The 12,528-nt window shown below is 36.0% G+C and overlaps 1 protein-coding gene across 1 annotated transcript; it reads right to left on the minus strand.

Moving 5' to 3' along the window:
- Window positions 1–1,031: 1,031 nt before the first annotated feature.
- On the minus strand, window positions 1,032–12,472 carry LOC126809977 (protein FAM76B). The gene is made up of 9 exons (XM_050534862.2): window positions 12,291–12,472; window positions 11,487–11,551; window positions 10,442–10,499; window positions 9,616–9,765; window positions 7,978–8,375; window positions 6,473–6,550; window positions 5,850–6,000; window positions 4,671–4,772; window positions 1,032–3,403 (listed from the first exon to the last, which is right to left on the minus strand). The coding sequence occupies exons 1-9, from the start codon at window positions 12,369–12,371 to the stop codon at window positions 3,293–3,295; spliced, it is 1,194 nt and encodes a 397-aa protein (XP_050390819.1). The 5' UTR covers window positions 12,372–12,472; the 3' UTR covers window positions 1,032–3,292.
- Window positions 12,473–12,528: the final 56 nt, after the last annotated feature.

The following is a 12,528-nucleotide window of genomic DNA, read 5'->3' on the forward strand; positions in this document are numbered from 1 at the left end:
GACAACATCCTAATGACTAGATATTTTTTATCTACGTCAGACCCTCCGTCCGGCACCACTGACAAGGGGAAACCACGTCAGAAAATCCTGATGAACTTTCTCGGCTTAAAAGAAATGAAATGGGGTGTAACTGTTTTGCACCAGCCGTGCTAATGAAATGAAATGGGGTTTAACGTCCTACTGTTCTGCTCCTAAACTGGGCTAATGAAGACGGTCCGTGCTAATGAAGAAAAGCATATGCGATACCGTATGCTATAAAGGAAATTCTGCCTACTCTTGCTGGAATTACTACTGAGACAGGATTTCTTTTTGTCCCATCCATGCAACTAGACACTGTTCCTTGCCAGGTTGTTTAATCCTTCATCAAAAAGAGGGGGAAACCCTGTGATTTCCACCCCTTCTGGTTCTAGCATGACTAGTTATAAACTAAATCAACACCAGTTGTAATCGCAAATACGCAGGCAACTGATTTTTCATATCATCCTCAAAACTAGATAGAAAAAAGATAAGGGCTGCAACTAGAATGTGAATGAGCACATGAAATGTCTTCATATAAAACGAGATTCTGTATCAGCGCTCAATAATGGATCCATGAACTTAATGCTTAATAGCACTTTAAACCTCAAAAATCAAGTCCTTTAAAGGTCACCGGAAAAGCTTCAAATTTTTTTTAAATAATACAAGCGATTATGTCAACATATCCTTTCCTTAAATATAACACAAACCTGAATGTCAATATTACCTGCCACAGGTAAATTTCAACGTTAGTTATTTTCGTCGTTCTTCGTTCTTCGTGAGTAGTCGTAACTTTCTGTCAATAAACAAGCCATGACTAAATTTTAGTCCTTCTGCTCATAGAAATATAGGCTAGAATATAAGCAGAAGGACTAAATTGCCGTCACAGATTTTTTATTGACGGAAAGTTACAACTACCCACAAAGAACGGCAGAAATAACTAACATTGAAATTACCTGTGGCAGGTAATATTGACATTCAGGATCGTGTTATACATATGGAAAGGATATGTTGACATGATTACTTGAATTATTTTAAAAATTTATGAAGTTTTCCTGGTGATAATTAAGACTGTGAATTGGATTTTACTCATGAAATCTGTAAATGAAATGAAATTGAGTTTAATGTTCAACTTTTTGCTCCAACCTTGCTAATGAAGATGTGTTGGACAAAATCTGTCTAGAGGTTTTATCTAACTGATTCAAATACAGACCTATATTTTGTTTCGTTTTTTTATACTTTCGATGGCCTCTACTACATAAAGATCTGACCAGTTGTAGTAGAAAGTCACGTCAGGTGTAATACAAGTGGCTTTTGACCCTATGACATCAGACATATGATTAATCAATCAGCGTTTATGTTTCTAGTGGGTTACCCACAGTTCCGTGCACCTCATGCCAAAAACTCACCATAACAGACCGTTTCATTGGCTAATCCCTCACATCATCCAGAACCCCGGTTATATAACAACTCTTCCAGATCCTACTGTAGTAAAGATAAGTAAAACAAAATTTTGAACTATAAAAAAAACGAAAGAAAATAGGATCTGTGTTTTCATCAGATTAGAGGTTTTACCTATGCTTAAATATCTCTTTAAAGGCTATTTTAGATTAAAACATATTATGTTTAATAAAAATCTCTTTAGAGGCTATTTTAGATTAAAACCAATGTCTAAAAAATCTCTTCGGAGGCTAATTTAGATAAAAACTTGTTTCTATGACTATTCTAAAATCTGTACATGAAGATGTGATAAGTAAAAACATTAATGAACAATGAATATAATAAAGATAAAAATATTTCACATAGAAACAATGATTAATGGAGCAATGTACAAGCACATAGTAAAATCTAGGGATTTAAATTCCAATATTTTTCATGATTAACGCCCAGGACCAAAGTTTTTTCGTGTTTTGCTTTATTACTAAACTCTTGTCTTAATATTTGAGTGAAGTGGCATAGTTTTTGATTCAGGTCATGCCGTGTGCTATGGCATAGTTTTGATCCAAATCATGGCGTGTGCTATGCACAAAATTCTGCCACAGCCTACTCTTAGTATATATGGGACTTCTTTTTTCTTGTCCCATCCAGTTGACTAGATGATTTCTTTTGTCGGGCCCTCCATCCTGCACCACGGGGCAATGCAGAGAGACAGAGAGAGAGAGAGAGAGTGAGAGAGAGAGAGAGAGAGAGATAAGGTTTAACATCCACTGACACAAACTAAGTCACTTTGGGACTAACATACGGTTAAATTTTTTTTCAATAACTCACTTGAGCGTAGAGGTCTTTAGCAGTGGGAGGAAACCGAAGGATCAAGAGAAAACCCGTTTGAAAACTTCTGAGGTACTTCTCACTGGGGATCAAACCTAGATACATATTAAAGCAATAATTGCATATTTCTTTGAAATAATTTCTACTCCCCAACAGTATTTGGAAATTGTATCATTTATTTTTTTCACTGGAAAACTATGTCTACACAATGGAAGAGAGAGTTGTCTTGATTGTCAAGGTCCGTTGTTAAACAGATAAGGATAATGATGTTTGATTTAAAAAGAAAATAATATATTTGCCAATTTATCAACTGACAGAAGTGAATTATAGGACAGTGTGTATAGATGCCATGTATTTTAAGGCCTTACTTTCAAATATTTTAAACATATGACTTTAAAAAAAATGCAATTATCGCTTTTAGACATTAAGATAATTTACGACCCTGGACCTAAATGTCAAGATTTTAAAAATATATCAATGTAAGGCAATATAAATAAAAACATTCTAGCTCTCAGACCGTCACATCACTGAAACCAATGGTGAGAAGTAGAACTTTGAAATGTGATGTTTGTGAGGACAAGAATGTGATGTTTGTGAGGACCAGAATGTCAATTTTTTATCTGAACTAAATGAAAACATGTTTAAATATTGACCCACCCCCTTCGCCCAAATGAAAACATTTACAAGAACATGATTAAATAAAACACATGGCGATAACATAAAAACACCTGGCGATAACATAACAACACATGGCAATAACATAAAAATAAACACATGGCGATAACATAACACATGGCGAGAACCGCATAGCAATAACATAAAAACCTGGACAGAAAAACATACCGAAACCTATTCAAAATTACATCGATAAAATATATAATGATCAACTATGATAATAATAAAAATATTAATAGTAATTTGTGACCACTGTTCTGTAACGATAAAAATGTTAAGATGATTTAATTCATAAAACACTAAAATGTCAAACAAACTACTATTACAATAATAATTATAATTCTTGTGTATTCGGAGCAGGTGATGGAACTGCTGAACTCGTTCCTTTTTTATCTTTTTGTTTGGAGAGTGTGGCAACTTGTCGCATTAACTCTTTATTCTTCGACTGAAATAAAATATTAAAATATCAGTTCTGGCTCCATGTATCGTTCACGTTTTACCTTTTCACACTGTATGTAATCTCAAGGTGCAAATTGACCTTTTCACACTGTATCTAATCTCAAGGTGCAAATTGCGAACAGAGAGAGAGAGAGAGAGAGAGAGAGAGGGAGGACCCTGAGAAAACCCACGAGGTTGGACAGGCGACCTTACTCCTTATCACGTACAACCGGAGAATTGAAACCACGCCAGTTGACTCACTATCTGATTAAAACACAGATCCTATTTCCATTCGTTTTTTGTAGTTCAAAATTTCATTTTACTTGTCTTTACAACACTAGGATCTGCAAGAGTTGTTATATTACGGGGTTCTGGTTGAAGTGAGGGATTAGCCAATCAAATGGTCAACACTGATTATTAATCAATGTCTGCCGTCATCCGGTCAAAAGCCAGTTGTACGACCTCTGACGCGACCCCCCACTACAACCAGCCAGTGTAGTGTAGAACATCGAAAGTATAAAAAAATAAACGATTAATCAAAGTCAAAAGCCACTCATATAATACCTGATTGACCTTCCACTAAAACTGGTCAGATCTTCATGTAGTGTAGGACATCGAAAGTATAGATCTGGATTTTAATCAGATTGGTTAACTCAACGACAGACCTTCAGATCCAACGGACACGCACTAACCACTCAGCTATCCACCCCCACCCCGCATGGAGGCTTTAAATCTTTCATATAAAGAGAGAGAGAGAGAAATGGGGTTTTACGTCCACTCGACACAAACTAGGTCATTTTGGGACTAACATATGGTTTAATTTTATTTCAATAATTCGCTTGCGCATAGAGGTCTTTAGCAGTGGGAGGAAACCGGAGGACCTGGAGAAAACCCACGAGGTTGGACAGGCGACCCTACTCCTTGTCACATACAACCGGGGATTCGAAACCATGCCAGTTGACTCAATGACAGGGCGTATGATACAGCACGTACGTGCTAACCATTTGACCATCCCCCCCCCCCTTCATATAAAACATTATTAATGAAATGAAATGGAGTTTAAGGTCCTACTGTTCTGCTCCAATACTGGGCTAATGAAGACGGGCATACACCATACAGAGTGCTATAACATTTTTATAATAATAACCTCACCTGCAGTGTATCTATAGTATTTGATGTGGTGCTATAACATTGTTAATAATAATAACCTCACCTGAAGTGTATCTATTGTATTTGATGTGGTGCTATAACATTGTTAATAATAATAACCTCACCTGAAGTGTATCTATTGTATTTGATGTGGCAAAATTTAAAGATTGTAACTTTCCTCTCAACTCTTTCTCTAACTGAAACTCAGACACTTTCAATTCACTAATCTGGAATAGAATAGTCTCATGAATAAAAAGATTACAGTCATTTTGGTATAAAAATATCAATAGCCAATATTTTACAAATTTATAAGCAAAAAATAAGAATCCCCTATTTTTTTTAAAATAATATTTAAAAAGATACAGGGTGACCAAAAAAAGAACAGAACCCATAATTTTTTTATTAAATCCTACAAAGATCCTGCAAATTTGATGAAATTTGCTGGACTTAAAACATCAGTCCGTGTACGATCATTCCCCAAAGTTTCAGTATCTTGGTGGCTTTGTATAAAAGTCATGTTCTTTCCAAAATACACACCAAAGGGTCTCTGCGGCATTGGAGGCAAACGTGCATAAGTCGCACAAAATTGTCAATTACTCGAACACATTCCTCTTTGGGGATTCCCCTGATTTTTGCTATGATTGCCAAAATATACTCCAAAGGGTTTCTGCGGCATTGGAGGCAAACGTGCATAAGTCGCACAAAATTGTCAATTACTCGAACACATTCCTCTTTGGGGATTCCCCTGATTTTTGCTATGATTGCTGCCTTCAGTTCACCAATCGTTTGAGGATTGTTCTGGTACACATTATCCTTGAGATAATCAGGGAAATCCCCAGTGAGGAATGTGTTTGGGTAATTGACAATTTGTGTGATGTATGCAAGTTTGCCTCAAATAGTTCTTAAAATTCTCGAAGTATACTAATGTTGTCGATTTAGGACTTAAAATGTCGATCAATGTTCTCGAGTGAGCTAGTACCTTACTCACTATGCCAAGGTGGCTCCTGAAAAGAGAGAGAGAGAGAGAGAGAAAGAGAGAGACAAACTAGGTCATTTCGAGACTAACATATGGTTCAATTTTATTTCAATAATTCACTTGCGTGTAGGGGTCTTTAGCAGTGGGAGAAAACCAGAGACTCCGGAGAAAATCCACGAGGTTGGTCATGCGACCCTACTCCTTGTCCCGTACAACAGGGGAATCAAACCCACGACAATCGACAAACCTTATGATACAGCACCCACATACTAACCATTCGGTCATCCAAACCCTCCAGGTGGCTCCAGACAGAGATTTGATAACATACCTTTTTATCTTTTTCCTTTAAAAGTGAGTCTTTAACTTGTAATTGTTTCTTTAAACTTTCTATTTGATCTTTCAGTTGAGTTATAACTATAACATGATCCGAGCTAACACTGTCCATTTTACTAGCCTCGGTAAAACTACTGTTTGAATTACTGAAATATAAAATAATCATGCAATTGTATTTGATATGTACATTTGTTGCTTACATTGTGTCTCAGTTTTTCGTACGTTTTTTTTTGTGTGTGGTGCATTCCTCCTGCAATTCCTGACACACAAACTTGAATACCACACAAAAAGAGTAAATCTTACTAAACAGTAAATCTTATACAAGAACAGATAGGAAAGCAAACATGGACAGATAAACCAGCATGGTGCAGTTTTCATCAACTCTTCTTTGAAGTGTCAAATTTAACAATGAACCCCGCCCACATGTATGGCGCTATTGCGTGTAGCATGTGCAGCTCAGTGGTTCTCTTGGGGCGATAAGTTCTTCATCTGTGAACATACTCTCAAAGCATGTCAAATGTCCATGACTATTTATCATATCGCAACCTGCATAGGTATTTTCATTTCAATGTCCCCTACTTTTTTAGAAGAGTATATTTGGATAGTTTAAGTATTTACCTTTTTGGTGTTGTGACTCCATTTGATGATGTTTTTTCTAATCGTGGTTTCTTTCCCTGACTTGATTCATCTTCTGATCTGTAAACATATTTAAACTCAATAAAAATCATAAATCTCTATCATCCAGAAAAATATTCTACGAATATAAGTTTGGATGTGTTGTCAATATTTGAGAATAATAGGTCATTGGCTACATTATCCGGTCATTTACACTGAGGGTACTCGATTGTACGTTCTGGAATTGAATTCTCTCAATCTCAAAAATGGTGACAAAAGAGTGAAAAGGGAAATGCGTTGACTGGATAAGTAAATATCTCAACCAACCATACAGCCGGGAAAATATTTGTTGTGTTTAATTACGTCACGATTCTACTCACACTACCTCCTACTGTTCTGCTCCTGTCTGGTGCAAGATGGAGGACAGCTGTCTAGTCGTTCGGTTGGGACAAAAAAAAAACAAGGTCCTGTGTATATATTGGGTGTACACGTAAAAGATATCTTGGCAGTTGAAATTCGATATAAGAGTAGGCCATAGTGCCGCGGCCCGGGCAAAATTTCCTTCATGGCACACTGTATGGTGTATGCCCGTCTTTACTAGCCCTATTTCATTTTATTTCATTTCAATCAAATTCATCTGTTCACTCATAGAAAAAAACAAATAATTAAAGGTCTTAAGCAGTTTTAGACTTAGGTTTGTCGGAGAAATTGCCTCATGGCACCGTCAAATCTGTAGGCGAATTCATCCCATCTGCCCAATCGAAAATGTTGTCTCCTCAAGAGACAGATCTCATCCTACAGCCAATCAAATCACAGAAAACTACAACATCAGACCCCATAGATGTCAGTGAGACAATCTTCATGGATGCCAGTGAGACAAACCTCATGCATGTCAGTGGGAAATCCCCATGGATGTCAGTGAGACAATCCCCATGGATGTCAGTGAGACAATCCCCATGGTTGTTAGTGAGACAATTCCAATGGATGTTAGTGAGACAATCACAATGGATGTTAGTGAGACAATTCCAATGGGTGTTAGTGAGACAATCCCCATGGATGCTAGTGAGACAAACCCAATGGATGGCAGTGAGACAATCCCCATGGATGGCAGTGAGACAATCCCAACAGATTGCCAGGAATGAAACAAATATCACAATCTAAACCCAATTTGGATTGACATATTGCATGTATCTGATTCAGAACCGACAGAGAGAGAGAGAGAAATGGGGTTTAACGTCCACTCGACACAAACTAGGTCATTTCGGGACTAACATATGGTTAAATTTTATTTCAATAATTCGCTTGCGCGCAGGGGTCTTTAGCAGTGGGAGGAAACCGGAGGACCCGGAGAAAACCCACGAGGTTGGACAGGCGACCCTACTCCTTGCCACGTACAACCGGGGATTCGAAACCACGCCAGTTGACTCAATGACAGACTTTATGATACAGCGCGCGCACGCTAACCATTCAGCCATCCACCCCCCCAGAACTGACAGAAATTTACTTACAATAATGAAGATCTAGATTTAGACTTATTAGGCTTTTCTTTTGTTTTCTCCAAAAGACTGGCAGCCTTCTCCGATAAACTTCCACCGCTGGCTGGACTACCTGGACTAAGATGTTTATTTTTATCCAGTAATGATTGTTTAGCAGGTTTTCCAACTCCGCTAAATTTTAACAAAGTGTCAACACTTGAGGAACTTTTTTGAATATTTTCTGTTTTGCTAGGACCGAATATTTTGTCTAATTTTGTGTCCGTGATTGCTTTAGTTGGAGGTGTTTTGGTTGAGGGCTGCTTACGGGTTGTTCCTAGACTTTTGCGTGTATCGTCTCTTTGTTTCCGCGTTTTTGCTACAACACGTCTGTATGCTAAAGTACACAGCCAACACAGGATTTTTCCATCATCCTGTAAAAAATACGAAAATTCAACATTTAACACTGAACTGCAATATAAAGCAAGCATTTTGATATTTTCACGGCCACACTTTCGAACTGGGAAATCACTAGCATTTCATGGATATTTTTTAGCTTCCATGTGCTAACAGTAGCGTAACTATATTTCAAAATATTAATATTTATTGATGGCTGGGATTCTGAATTTTAGGGATTTGCGCCGATATTGGTTGACATGATGAAACTTAGTAGTGAATAATATTTGCTGCCTCGCAGCGATCAATTTTTTTGCTTTGTTTTTTTTCTTGTTAGTGGTGCAGGACGGAGGACCTGACAAGGACAGCTGTCTTAGCCTTTTATATTTATTTATTTAAAAACATAAACCCCATTCAAAATATGGTCATAAATCAGAGAATATACCATCTCCGGCATCAGACGGCACGTTTACATTTCTTAATTTCACTTGTCTCACAAGATTTCTACTTCCATTTCAGTTATTGTACTATAACCGCCATGTGTGTTTGTGTGAAATAGCTTTATTTAACTTCAGCTTCCACAGAAGAAATATCACAAACAAGTTATCGGATACAATGTATATCAATTTGGGGTGTTATATATTATTAGGATATGTGACATATATGACTAATTCCTATGTGTTGTCGGACGACATCAAGGCGATTGAATCACCAAACAATGAAGAAATCACAGGTTAATCACGTAGATTAAGTTTATAATCACTCTTATTGGATTGATATATAGTCCGACAGAGGAGAAACAATGACTTCTGTTCAGGATTGAATTGATGAATTGTCCGACAAAGGACTAAGTCAGCAAATCAAGGCAGATTAAGTAGTTAATCAAGGTAGGTGTATAGACGGTATAACATGATAAATACGTTGATCACATAATTACCTAATCAGTCCAGCCTATTATCGACGATAATCAGGTTGAGTGGTAGTTATACACTCAGTAAACTATATTAATTTTGGAATTTTGAATATTATTCCCCATGTCTTGATATCCGATTGGGCATAATCTTGGTCGGACAATTCAGCGTTGGACAGGTCCGGAATATACGGGCAAAATCCCATCACTGGTATAGTTTATATGGAATAACCATGTTTTGTATTGTCAAGTTGAATTTGTTCCTAACTATTCTAGGAATAATCTTTAAAATTACTGATTGGTTCGATGGTAGCCGACACGTTTCCTGGAATATTTACAACTTCCAAAATTTATGTTCATATTATTACCTTTTTTTGATCTCCACGGTTGAATGCACATTTCTGTTTACACTGTTCACAAGTTTTGGGCATTCCCCATTTTCTCTCTGAGTTTGCACATCTTTGGCACCTTCCTCCGATAAATGCTGCTAAAATACTACAATATTCGCATGCTGTTGGCTACAAAACACAAGTAAATATCAAATAAACAATACATTTAAAAGATTATTCAAACAAAAAAATATTGGACTTAAACTATCTTTTGTTACCTTCTTCAAGCTCAAAAAGAGGCTTTGTCAAACTGAATGTGTTTCTGATATTTAGGTCTAGAACAGTGGTTCTCAACCTTTGTTTTACCAACGGCATACCTTGGAACACATGAAAAATTGCGGCACACCTGGCTAAATATATATGAAAAATATTTGAATTTTGTAAAAATAAAGTCATAGACGGCATAAAACCGTAGACAGAGACTAGTCATAGACACATAGAATGACTCAAACTAAATGAAAAAAAACACAGATATGAACTTATCAGTAGACACCAGTGAATACTCAATTGGGAATATGGGATCACATGATTTTTCGTTCAAAATTTTGTGACACACTAAGGAAAATCTCGCGACATATGTGTATGACTGTATGTCCAATACACAATCGGCATGGTTTCCCCTCGTCAGTTTTGTATGACAGAGAACCTTGCAAGGTACATTGTCTTGTCAATCAGATGAGTTCCTGTGTACATTCTTATCATACCAATTGTTTGAATGTTCCATCTTAAAGCGAAGTAATCACATACTGACGAACTACCAGATTAATAATTTTGAATACAAATTATTAAGAGCAGTAAAACATACCTTGCCATAATTTCGAACATTCTCGGCACATTTTTTACAGATGCTGCTTGTTCCACGGCTGAAAATATATATTAAAAAAAAAATAAATGAGCATGTTCCTTCACAGTACGCAATCTAAAAGTATCTCTGAACAAACAAGACCTTGATTTTATGATTTATAACGTTTTTGTTGGGCTTTATTAAAAATACATTATGCAAGAGCTAAATCTGCCTATTGCAGGTCTTTCTTTAGGCCTGAAATGTTTTCTAAATTATTAATTAGACATTAATAAACTTATCCAGGCCATATTCAACTCTCGATGGCATCCGATTTCTCTGATATAACATTTAAGCTAAAAATGAAGGAGCACGACTTAGCTCCGAACAACCAGTACGATGGTTGAAATTATTGCCCATATCTTGTCAAACCTTCAAAGGCTAATATCTTCGCTCACAATACAGTAATTTGAATGCAATTTTCAAATAAATAATTTTACATTATCTATTTTCGAACTATTACTGTATAGCAAGAATGGCTAGCCCTTTATCTAAATCTTACATAATGTATCTTTAAAATATTTGTGAAAAGTGGCATCACTAGCCCAACGTCCTTAACATGGGAAATCTAACAGAGTAAATGCAGATAAGGATTGGGGGTCCTCAGAGTTTTGGTTCGAGAGCACTACCCTTGATCATCAGTATAGATATTATTGAAAGTAGCAATTTGATCTGATGTTTTAATTTAATGGCAGGGGTATATATTATTCCATTTGCACCATTGATACATATTGAGGAAAAAAAGAGCTGTGGGTCGCCTGTCCAACCTCATGGGTTTTCTCCGGATCCACCAGTTTCCTCCCACTGCTAAAGATCCATAAGCGCAAGCGAAATGCTGAAACAATATAGAACCATATGTTAGTCCTGAAATGACTTGGTTTGTGTCGAGCAGACGTTTAACCCCATTTCTCCCTGCAATAAAATGTTGTCCAAATTTCTGTTATATTAATTCTTCGGGGCATTTATTAGCATTGATATTTAGTAAGAACTCTGAATGGTTATCTCTCACCTGTCTTGTTGGAACTCAGCTCTACAATAAGTACATTTTACAACAGGAAATTTATTGCGACATTCCTGAAATTATTGAAAAAAAATGTTAAACATCTGTAAAAAGCGTATGGAAGATAAACCATTTATACAGAATATTATCAATGATTTGTTATAGATAGCTTGACGTTTAACAAGATAAAATCAACCTAAATATTTGACATTTGTACATTTAATATGGTATGTTACATAAATACCATACATAAAATAAGTCCACTTGCAATTGAAAATGATTAATTCTGACTAAATGATTAATTTTGAAACTTTCTTCTACAAAATTATGAAAGCTTAAGAAATAAATAATTATATTTCATGCATTTTACTCTTCCATACAAATACAGTAGCCTACTTCGAGTTTTGATGCTAATTTGCCTTAAAAAAATTTTTTTAAAAATTTGAATAGAATAAGTTGATCATTTCATGGTCATTTGCTATACTTGTGAGTTTAATAAAGAGTCCAAGGCTAAGATTTTTAGCCTTTTATCTCACATTAACTTTATTTTGATTTTTCAATCAATGAACAAAGGAAACGTGAAGCGATTGATCAGTGATCCAGTTCAATTTCCACAGCCAATAAATGGTTGTTTATTTTACAAGCAACTGGTTATCAAAAATGAAATATTTTTTATTCATCAAAAATAAATTTTTGAATGAAAGAATTGTACAGTTTAGATTTGGCACGGATGTCAAATTTTTACTGATAATTTGGGCACTGACACTGTCAAAATTTTGTAAACTTTGGAGTTGGTTTGGAATTCATGCTCACTTTACACAACTGCTCTCCTCGGGAGAGGTCTTCAAATGGATGCCTTGTATGGCACTTAGTGCATGAAAACAAGGCAGCCATAATCAACAGTTACAATACTACTGCATAGATATTTTTGGGTATAAAACTGAAGAAAAAATATCAACAAATTGTTTTTCTAAAAAAGTGACCGGAAGTCAAAACTAAACCGGAACCTCAATTGCGCATGTAAATCGAAATATATTTTTTAAAAACATTG

The sequence above is a fragment of the Patella vulgata genome, chromosome 2 (assembly GCF_932274485.2).
Source record: "Patella vulgata chromosome 2, xgPatVulg1.2, whole genome shotgun sequence".
NCBI classification, from domain to species: domain Eukaryota; kingdom Metazoa; phylum Mollusca; class Gastropoda; family Patellidae; genus Patella; species Patella vulgata.

Excerpts from the sequence above, each read along its gene's own strand:
- LOC126809977 (XM_050534862.2), bottom strand. The coding sequence starts at position 12,371 with ATGGCTGCCTTGTTTTCATGCACTAAGTGCCATACAAGGCATCCATTT. Across the intron at positions 9,766-10,441 it reads ATGTTCGAAATTATGGCAAG|CCAACAGCATGCGAATATTG; the intron begins GTATGTTTTACT and ends TGTGTTTTGTAG. Across the intron at positions 6,551-7,977 it reads AAATCTAGATCTTCATTATT|ATCAGAAGATGAATCAAGTC; the intron begins GTAAGTAAATTT and ends ATATGTTTACAG.